This window comes from Mus pahari, chromosome X (assembly GCF_900095145.1).
Source record: "Mus pahari chromosome X, PAHARI_EIJ_v1.1, whole genome shotgun sequence".
Taxonomy (NCBI): Eukaryota; Metazoa; Chordata; class Mammalia; order Rodentia; family Muridae; genus Mus; species Mus pahari.
The window spans coordinates 140887139-140898087 of record NC_034613.1 but is presented as its reverse complement, the minus strand read 5'-3'; the positions used below and the strand labels follow the sequence as shown (position 1 = coordinate 140898087).

The 10949-nt window shown below is 39.3% G+C and overlaps 1 protein-coding gene across 1 annotated transcript in view; it reads right to left on the bottom strand.

Annotated features, from left to right (window-relative positions):
- Positions 1 to 797: 797 nt before the first annotated feature.
- The window catches only part of Rbbp7 (RB binding protein 7, chromatin remodeling factor), a 20437-nt gene continuing 10285 nt past the window's right edge, over positions 798 to 10949 (bottom strand). Inside the window, exons 4-12 of the mRNA XM_021188671.2 lie at positions 10440 to 10613; positions 9169 to 9284; positions 7722 to 7882; positions 6951 to 7077; positions 6755 to 6832; positions 5626 to 5702; positions 4102 to 4159; positions 1806 to 1916; positions 798 to 1242 (exon numbers count right to left, since the gene is read on the bottom strand). Of these exons, the coding sequence (XP_021044330.1) occupies positions 1174 to 1242; positions 1806 to 1916; positions 4102 to 4159; positions 5626 to 5702; positions 6755 to 6832; positions 6951 to 7077; positions 7722 to 7882; positions 9169 to 9284; positions 10440 to 10613 (971 nt within the window). The 3' untranslated portion in view covers positions 798 to 1173. The remainder of the gene's footprint in view (positions 1243 to 1805; positions 1917 to 4101; positions 4160 to 5625; positions 5703 to 6754; positions 6833 to 6950; positions 7078 to 7721; positions 7883 to 9168; positions 9285 to 10439; positions 10614 to 10949) is intronic.

Here is a 10949-nt window from a genome sequence, read left to right as displayed (position 1 = left end):
ATAGAGATTCTGTATGAGATATGTGCAGAATCTCTCCTCCATTACCCTGTGAATGAAAACGGATGGGACCTCAGAGAAGGATGCCCTCCCTTAAAGTGATCACCTCACCAGCCCAGTGTTGTGGCTTTGTAGCACACCCTGTACTACCGTATCCTAGAACACTGTAATGCTACGATGCTGGCCCAGAAAAAGATTTATACATTAAATTCACTTACTGCATATGGTGCACTACCATGCATTTTTGATGTATATTTTTAGTGTCAGTAGACCCCAAAATGTAGTGAAACTTGTGTATCAGGCCATTTCATCCTCAGACTTGTAGAAGTACATTTTCTGGTCTTGAAACCTGTATTTTTTAGTTATGTACGCAACTGCCTTTATTACACACCTGGTTATCACATTCAATTCTCAGGTGTTGCAGGAAAAAAAATCTACCTCTTTCAGACTGTAGATGGAAATAACTGTGAAAAAATGATGCAGATATCTTCTAGTTTGTGCTAAACACACTGCTTTATTTTTACAGCCCACGTCTTTCATGAGGATATGAATTGTTAAGAGGCAGTCTTGTTTTGCTTTTCAAAAGACATTTTGTAGAGATTTTTCACTACCGTGAATCTGATTTTATCTACTCAATTCTGTAGAGATTAAGTAAATATGTATGATGAAATTAACAGCTTCTGTGTATTCTTTGGTTGCTCATGTGGCCTTAATTGCATACAAATCTATACATACTATGAGATATGGGAGCATGCACACCCACCCACCCCTTCCCCATCTTCTAAAAGAACAAAACAAACTTTATTTTAAAACTTTATTTTTGCAAAGCCAATCAAGAAGTGTTGGAAGGAAAAAGTGTAAAAGTTATTATCCTCGCATATTTGGGAACTTGAGCAAGCACTTAAAAGTTTGAGAAAATGACAGTTGAATCAAAGGCAATACCCAATGTGTCTTAAAACAATGATGTCCGTTCTTAAGCAACATTCCTTTTTATCCCCTAATAGCTACAATATGATACAGTACGCAACAGCTCACTTGAAAGTGCTAGAATCAGAGGGTAAAGAATGCCAGAAGCCATCCCACTTACATTTCCTACTATACAATGCCTTTTTGGCGCTTGACAAATCAAGCATTCATGTAGCAATACATTCAATAGAAACAACTCATACTTTGGGTTTAAGATCCTTGCCCCTCCAGTTCCGATGTCGTGACATCTGACTCTTCATCATTGTAAATATTTTCAGCCTGGAGATAACAACCAAATAGGTCAAAACAGATTTACTATCAATTAAAGGGTGTTTCAGTGACCCTTTAAATTATTTGCTATGCACTGTTTATTTAGTCACTGTTCAGAAAAGGCTCCTGGAAAGCACTTCAGTCATCACTTAGAGAGGGAGGGATCCATCTAAGAATCTTAGAGATGCTTCTCACAACAGAGAACACCTTCATATCCTTAAAGTGTGTAACACAATATCAAGATCCCAGCTGACAGTGCAATGTTGATTGATATACTGCATGTGTTTATTATATGATTGTGGGTATATTTTTACTAGGTTGTTAAAATGTAAAGGAAATTTGTTACGAACAGTAAGGATCTTGCCTGAGTACATTAGTGGAAAATCTGGCATAACTGTGCAACTGGAAATAAGTTTTGCTCCACGGATTCAGAGGGAATAGATCTGTTTCACATTATACCTGTTGAGCCATCTTGCAGGCTCAGAAAAGGTTTCTAAAAAAAGTCACCCAAACAACAAATATCATTAGTGAAATGGTTTTACAGGAGTTATGAAAAAAATATTTCAACTCACCATCTGCCATATCTGCATGATGTTATCTTCAGACACAGAGCAAATGACCCAAGGTTCATTGGGATTCCAGCTGAAGTCAGAAATCTTGGCAGTGTGCCCTCCATGAATAAACTTAATAAAAACAAAGGTCTTGATTTCATATCCTTTCTTATTGTAAATAGTTTCTACAATAGTTGTCATACTTAGCCTGCCCCATAATTTTAGATATAGAGTGACATGAGCTCTATATAGTTCAGTACCACCCCAATATTCTGAAATTGGAACCTTAAGAAAAAGGACTAGGATTCTGTCCATACATTCAAATGTCTCTGTTAAGTTCCAGGATATATTTATTTCATCCTTAAGTATTCTGGCCTCTACCCATTTCTTACAACTATGCCACTACTTCCAAATGAATAATAAAGCATTTCCAACACGTCTGGTCATATGCTCTTTCATGTGCCTGACATTTATCTTCCTGGTTCTTCTCTAGCTGTCTTTCACAGTAGCCCCTTCTCAATATTCCCCAGGCATAATATATTGACAGGGTTGCTAAAATAAAACACCAGACTTGCAGCACAGGCCAATGAACTTTCCCAAAAAATTAAAGGATGGGATCTTATTTTCTACAAGGCACTATGCCTAACAAACCTCGTAGTACAACTTTATCAGCTTACAAATAATTTTTCACATTTTTCTCTCCTAGGGGGGAGAAAGCTCTTTCTCTGTACTCCATGTTAAAACCTATGATCCCCCACCACTTACCTTCTATCAGTTGAACCACTCTCTTCACTGACAATTTACTAGTCTTAAATGTCCTTTGATTTCAAGCTTTCTTATGAGTACCATAATAGACTTTTAAAAAAAGTTTCAATTATATGGGCATGTATGCCTATATACATGAGTACAGTGCCCACGGAAGCCAGATATGTCTGATCTCTCTGGAGCTAGAATTATAGAGCATTGTGTGCCACCTGGCATTGAGTACTGGGAACTGAATTCTGGTCCTCTTGCCAAGAACAGTAGGTATTTTTAACCGCTGAGCTACCTCACTGGCCCCATAATGGTGTTCCTTAAGGACTATAAAACTATTGCAAATTCATAATATATATACAGAGAAAACTAGCTGTGGGCTGGCGAGATGGCTTAGTGGGTAAGTGCCCTGACTGCTCTTCTGAAGGTCACGAGTTCAAATCCCAGCAACCACATGGTGGCTCACAACCATCCATAATGAGATCTGACGCCCTCACAGTGTACTCACCTACATAAAATAAATAAATAAATCTTTAAAGAAAACTAGCTGTAGACAAAAGGCCTTTGTGAAATAAATCTTTAAAATCATGAAGGCTAAGAGTCAGGCACAATAAAGTATTTTAGATGCCACCATCTGGTTATGGTAGTTTATTAAGGGTAACACATAGTCACTCTCTCGTCCTTCCACCCCTGTGGCCTCAAAGCTCATGGCCTTCCTGCTTGAGCCTCCTGGGTTGTAGATTTTTTTTTTTTTTTTTTTGGTTTTTTGAGACAGGGTTTCTCTGTGTAGCCCTGGCTGTCCTGGAACTCACTCTGTAGACCAGGCTGGCCTTGAACTCAGAAATCCGCCTGCCTTTGCCTCCNNNGNNCTGGGATTAAANGCCTGTGCCACCATGCCCGGCGTAGAATCATTTTTTAAAGCAGCATTGATATAAATGTCAAACACGCTGGTCTAAAATCCCCTATCCTCCTCTTGCTCGTTTCTGCCTGGAGTTGCTGGGCACAGAAGCCAGAGAAAAGGGAGCTTGCACAAGGTAAGCACTAGTGAACACCTTCTGTGTCTTGGACTTACTCTCAAAGGGTTTCTTTTCATCTTTAAATTCATGCACCATAAATTAATACTCACCTAAGTGCGATCGATATGTTAGAGACAGTATGGAGGAGACAAATGGTGAACAATTCAGAAAAGGGACAAAGAGCTACTACTACGCCCGTCGGTATTTCACAGAAAGTGGTTAACTTCCATATGGTTAGAGAAAACCATGTTAATCAAACAGCAGTGATACTACCACCCCCCCCCCCAAAAAGCAGAAAAAGAAAAACCTCAAAAAAACATCATACCTGAAATCAATAGGAACTTAAGTTACCCTGACTGAAACATTTCCAGAAACTTCTGGGGCTCCATTTACCACTTGTGATAAATGTGATAGCCTAATCACAAAAACTTGCTGGACTTCCTTTTTTGAAATCATTGGCAAGCTAAAATTTGAAGCTCTGACTGACCTAAAATGGTCTAGTAAAAAATAATCAAGTGTGCATATATGACATTTAATCTAATGCATACCAGGAGCTCTGGAGGCCCATCTTCTGCATCTTCTGCTGATTGTTCTTCTCCAATTTTACTATTAAGAAAATAAAGCTTTCATTACTGCAAAGTCTTATAGCATGCATGTGTGTTTTATTACCCCATAAAGTATTTCTCTATGAGAAGTACTTAAGAGAAGTTTCTCAACCAATGGGTTGCAACCTTGTGGGTTAAACGACATTTTCACAGGTGCTGCCTAAGACTACGTGAAAACGCACATTTATATTATGATTCATAACAGTAGCAAAATTACAGTTATGAGGTAGTCAGAAAAATAACTTTATGGTTGGGGGGTTCACCACAACAAGAGGAGCTTTACTTTAAAGGGTGGCAGCATTAAGAATGTTGAGAACAGACTTAGGTATTTTTTATTATTGTGTGAGTTGTTCACTTCCTGGAAATGAGTTGGAGCCACTAATAATTAAAGCTGCAGAATGAAGAAATATTGCTCATAATAAACATTAGTTCAATGTCTTTTCTAACTGCTTTTAATGAAGTATAATCCGAGGAAAGATTTGTTAGTAATTTTGGGTGGGGTGGGGAAGGGTGCTAGGTTTAAACCCAGAGTCCCACATATAGCAGGCCAATTCTTCTATTGAGTTAGCCTCTTCCTGTCTGCCCCACAGAAATTCAATTTTGTTGGTCTGAGATAATAGCTTTGAATTTATGTTTGTCTGCTGTAGCCCCTGGCCCATGGTAGTACAGGCTTGTGATCCTAGCACTTGGAAAAGTCAAGAATAGCAGGAGTTTGAGGCCAGTCTGATCTGAGCTACACAACACCCTGTGTCACAAAAAATGAAGAAGAAAACACCCAAATCCAATAATTCTGTTATCTATGCTACATGCAAGGAGACACCGACATTATTTTATTTTATTTATTTATTTATTTATTTTGGTTTTTTGAGACAAGGTTTCTCTGTATAGCCCTGGCTGTCCTAGAACTCAGAAATCCGCCTTCCTCTGCCTCCCGAGTGCTGGGATTAAAGGAGTGCACCACCACGCCGGGCCAACAGTATTTTAATGCTTGTGGTGCTAGAGCCTGAACCCCCAACTTTGTGTATGCTAGCTCTATCGTTGAGCTACAACCCTAGTGAATTGTAGCAAAAAGGTATTTTAATTTGCTAAGCACACATAACAAAGATTTGAGCAACAAAGAAATGCAGGGCCGGAGTGGTGGTGGCTCAGCAGTTAAGACCACTTGTTGCTGATGCACAACGGGCTTATGTTCCATCCCTATACAACTCATAGTCTCTGTTCTGGGGATCTGATGCGAGTGCCTGGCACACATGTGTTACACACACAGGCAAAACACTTGTCATACAAAATACATGACCAATTTATGTTATTTGCTGATTTACTTTTATATTACAGAACAGAAACTCTTAGGTAGTTTAGTTTATTGAAGTTGGATCAGCAAATTGCTTTCCTGGTTTATGAGTTCTATTATGTAATCTGTTAGATTGACACATTTATGCAGTTCCTTGTTGCCAGATCCTAAATTACCTTAAATCCCACACATTCAGGCGGCGATCGGTACCACTTGAAGCCAGAATAGTTTCATTATGTGGAGACCAGTGGACCTAGCAATAGAGATTTTGAAAACTTATTTAAAGAGCCTTGGTACCCTGGTCTGTAAGTAGCATTCTAATCTGTATTTCCTTACCTCACATTCTGTATTCACTTAGCCTAAAGACTTCACTCTCCAAGGCTTTAAAGTGACCCCTACCAATCCACCTTGATGGCAGCACTGAACCCAACACTCTGTGCTTGCTCTACCACTGAGCTACATACCCAACTCCTTAGGTACTCCAAGCTCCCTGAGCCTGCAGGCAGGAAGTCATGTTCCTAGTACTGAAGAAGTCAGGAATCCGAGAAAACTTTAGACCCATAACCATCCATAAAACCTTTAAAATTAGCCTATAATCTCTATTCTAAAACTATATATATGACCATTTTTTCAGTGCACCCATCATAGTCACTCTTAACTGAAAAATCCTTGAAAATGTATTTCAAACCGATTCTGTAGAATTTTTCTTACTTCTGGATGGGAGGGGACTCTCAAAAACAATGACAGCAACAACAAAAATATCCACCACCTTGATTTATATAGAATGAGGAACTTTCTCAAAAAAATTAATGTCCAAATCCCACCAAATAAAAAAACTTCAAATATTCGTCCCTCACATGAAGTCCTTGACATAAAGCCATCTGAAAACTGGGCCAGCAAGACACCTTAATGAATAAAACTGCTTGCCATAACAAAACCTGACAACTTGAGTTTAGCCACTAATCCCCCCTCCCAAGGTAGCAGGATAAAACTTATTCCCAGAAAGTGTCCTCCAACTTCCCTCCACATGGTTTCAGCATGCCCATACATATACACACAATTATAAATAAAACAATTAAAAGATACCCCCCAAGGGGCTGGAGAGATGGCTCAGTGGTTAAGAGCACCGACTGCTCTTCCAGAGGTCCTGAGTTCAATTCCCAGCCACCACATGGTGGCTCACAACCATTGGTAATGGGATCTGATGCCCTCTTATGGTGTGTCTGAAGACAGCTACAGTGTACTCATCATATATATAAAATAAAATCTTAAAAAAAAAAAAGATACCCCAAAACTCTCACATACCTGGAAAATTTCATCCTTATGCGATTCGAAGGTGTGGAGTTTTAGTTTCAGATTACGCAGGTCCCATAAAGCTACAGTCTGAAGAGAAGAAACCAAATGAAAATGACTTCTACACTTTATGTATGATCTTTAAAATGCTGATTAAAGTATAAAACAGTACTTGGTTAACACCAAAACCAAAAGAAAACTATGAAACCTTATCTGCAGAGCCAGTTGCCAGAATGAACTCGCTGTAGGGATTGAAGGAGAGGCAGTTGACCTCAGCAGTGTGTGCATCCACCAAATGGCTGGGCTTAGAAGTGGTATTGGATCTGGTGTCCCATCTGAAACACACCAAAAAAAGAGAAGGCATACAGCTCCCAAACACTTGGCTCAGTAGAGGTTATTTATTTCTGTACAAAGCTCTGATATGCTTACCCATTCACAAATATACAAACCACACACAGCTAGCAATTTGGGCTTTTGTCTATTAAATGACTTATTTTAAACCTCCAAGTAAGTAGGACCACTACTCTAATTCCTTTTTGATTTTTATCTTAATGCACACAAAATACAGAATACAGGATCTAACATTTACTTTACCTATAATTAGCCTTGCCAAATTCCAGTATATTGCTCTCCTACCCTTAGTAGTACAATACTTATAAAATATGAGTTACCAAGTGATTTTAATGCAACTCCATGGCCACACCCTGATGGAAACACTCTTCCTGAGCTCTACTAAGTTAACTCTGGACCACAAATTTATAATTTATCATTATTCAAGCCTTTTTCTTCACATCTGTGTAGCAATTTTTATTAAAATAAACTGTTCACTATACACATGCAGCTAATTATCAAGTATAACTCACAAAAGCTATTTGTCATTTTAAAACTACAACATAACTTTCAAGAAACAACACAATCAACCAATCACTGATGGTCATCCAGATTACCCCTCAAGGTTCCACTGAACCTTCCATCTTACATCATAAGCTTCTGATCATCAGCAACAGATCCAAACAGGGACTCATGCAGCAGATGCCAGGCCACATCCTCTACAACAGCTGAGTGGCCAGTAAAGATTGCTTTGGCATCCACAATTTTGCCTTCCTTTGGTCCTGCATTTATATCCCACAAGCAGACAGTCTAAGGAAGAACAAAAAAGAACGAAAGCTATGAAAATGCCAGATTTAAAAGGTAACATCTTATTTAGGAACATATTCATCTCCTTAAAGCAAAATAGACAGTTGTTACTGTGGTTGTCCACCAGAACTAGATTGTTAGTATCCTATTGAAGACAATACATACATCCTATGGTTGCAGGATGGAGAAATCAAGCTAGAACTGAGTTATATGTTTTTACTACTTGCTGGATAGCCATCCTGGTGCCAGAAGGTGCAATGCTGGTAGCTGTGGTAGAGAGGTCATTAACAATTTATTCCGCTCTAAACTCTATATACCAAGGCATACCAAGGCAAGATGTGCACACTGGTGCAATAGTGGCAAGACTGTTACAGACAAGACTGATCCCTGTCTTAATTGGATGTGAGAGGCACACCTGAAGCAGAGAATCTGGAAATATAAGCCTGTATAAGCCCCAGTTTAGGATGCCATAAGCCAATAGTCAACTACAGTTTTAGCAAGGAGTAATTGCATAGCATCTATGGAATTTCATTTTCAAACACCTAATGAAAATAAAATTAGTGGCAACACATGTACACCTTTTGAAAATAAACCAGTTAAATTTTACACAAATAATAAAGGTAAATCTGTCAGTCTTCTTTTAAATGATGGTAACCCGGGGCTGGTGAGATGGCTCAGTGGGTAAGAGCACCCAACTGCTCTTCCAAAGGTGCAGAGTTCAGGTCCCAGCAACCACATGGTGGCTCACAACCATCCTTAACAAGATCTGACTCCCTCTTCTGGAGTGTCTGAAGACAGCTACAGTGTACTTACATATAATAAATAAATAAATAAATAAATAAATAAATAAATAAATAAGGCGTGCACAACCATGCCCACCCGACAGTTTCCCCTTTCTTTAAAAAAAAAATGATGGTAACCCTTCAATCTTCAAGAGCTTTGTTAAATTCTAAAGCTGTAACAGTAGTCTGAAACCATTGTTTTAAAACCTAGGAAAGTGGTGGCTCATGCCTTTAATCCTATCACTTTGGGGGGCAGAGGCAGGTGGATTTCTGAGGTCGGGGCCAGTCTGGTCTACAGAGTAAGTTCCAGGACAGCCAGGGCTACACAGAGAAACCCTGTCTGGAAAAACAAAGCAAACCAAAACCTAGGAAAATGTTAACACAACAATCTATGTATGATGTTATCTTTAAAAACTTTCAATCTATACAGAGATCCTGTATCTTAGATCTAGGACTTTCACAAAATCTCAATAAGACATAGACGATTAAGAAAAACTTGGCTCTCACATGGTCATCAGATGCACTCAGGAGATGTCCACTTAAATTAGAATTCCAGGAAAGACCATAGCCTTCCTTTTGGTGACCTCTTAATCTAAGATCAGGATTGCATTCTCCACTTGGATCTAAGAAGAAAAAGAAACACATTAACCACTAAGTTACCCGTAATCAGAATTGGTAAAAGCCAACCTTCAAATTCCTTTCATTGAGTGAACCAAAATAGCAATTCTATAAAAACAAAGACTACATCTGCTGGGCAGTGGTGGCGCACGCCTTTAATCCCAGCACTTGGGAGGCAGAAGCAAGGGAATTTCTGAGTTCAAGGCTAGCCTGATCTACAGAATGAGTTCCAGGACAGCCAGGGCTGCACAGAGAAACCCTGTCTCCAAAAACCAAAAAAGAGAACTATATCTAACATGTCTGGTCACTCATTTAGTCCTTGCATACCCAGGGTATCTTGAAACCACCTTTGGCCAACCTTTCAGAATGTGACATGCTCAGAGCAGTGAGTGAAAACATGCTGCAGCAACTTGTTGTAGTACAGTTTATCAAGTATTCATCTAACTTTATTGTTGAAGCTGCTGGTTTTCATTACCATTAGTACACACGGAGCCTGTAACCAAACTTACATTAGAAACCTCAGACCGAGCCGGGCCTGGTGGCGCAGGCCTTTAATCCCAGCACTCGGGAGGCAGAGGCAGGCGGATTTCTGAGTTCGAGGCCAGCCTGGTCTACCAAGTGAGTTCCAGGACAGCCAGAGCTATACAGAGAAACCCTGTCTCGAAAAACAAAAAACAAAAAAAAAAAAAAAAAAAAACCTCAGACCTTGGGCTTCAAATAGGCTCCTCTGGACAGTTGCTTAGCAAAAATTCCTGTAGTTTTCTGCTACAGAAAAAGCATGTCCTGTTTGACCCCATAAAGGAAGTACTCAGAAGCCTGCCTGTATGGGTCCCCTCTAGAGACCTATCTATCTACTGCCTATCTACCTGATTGATCTTTTTTTCTTCTGCAAAAGCTCTGGATCCTTTGCTGAAATAAACACACCTGCAAGTATAATCAAACTTGCAGGTGGTTATGAGATCCCTCACTTTGAGAGTTATACAGTAAACAACTGCCATGTGGGTGCTGGGAATTGAACACACATCCTCTGAAGAGTAACCAGAGTTCCTAACTGCTGTTGCACCATCTCTCCAGCCTACACAGTACAGTACTTTATTTTTAAAATATTATCATCTCCCATCAAGAAAGATGTGCAATGGCCTGGCTTTATTATTACATACCTGGTTTTGCAGGGTGTTTTGTATAGTCAAAAACCAAAACATCAGAAGATGGTGTTTTTGTGGCAATGATGTGAGGATTTTGTGGCATATAACGAGCACGATTTACTTCTCCTTCATGATTAATTTTAATTTCACATTCAATTTTTCCCGTTACAGAACCAAAGCCACCAAATTCTAATGTGCAAAGACATAAACAAAACATATACATTCAGGATTACTATTCACAAGTCATTTACTTCAATCAACCCAACCAAAGTTACTCTCCGAATACAACACAAATAGAGGAGAAAAAGAAAATCTCCAAAATACAAGTTATCTGCTATATGAAATTGATTCTCAAAGCCCATCTGCATTATATGGATTGCTACCTCATGTTAATACAGTTAGTTCTAACTTGAATATAAAAAAAAAATGTAGCCGGGCGGTGGTGGCGCACGCCTTTAATCCCAGCACTCGGGAGGCAGAGGCAGGTGGATTTCTGAGTTCGAGGCCAGCCTGGTCTACAAAGTG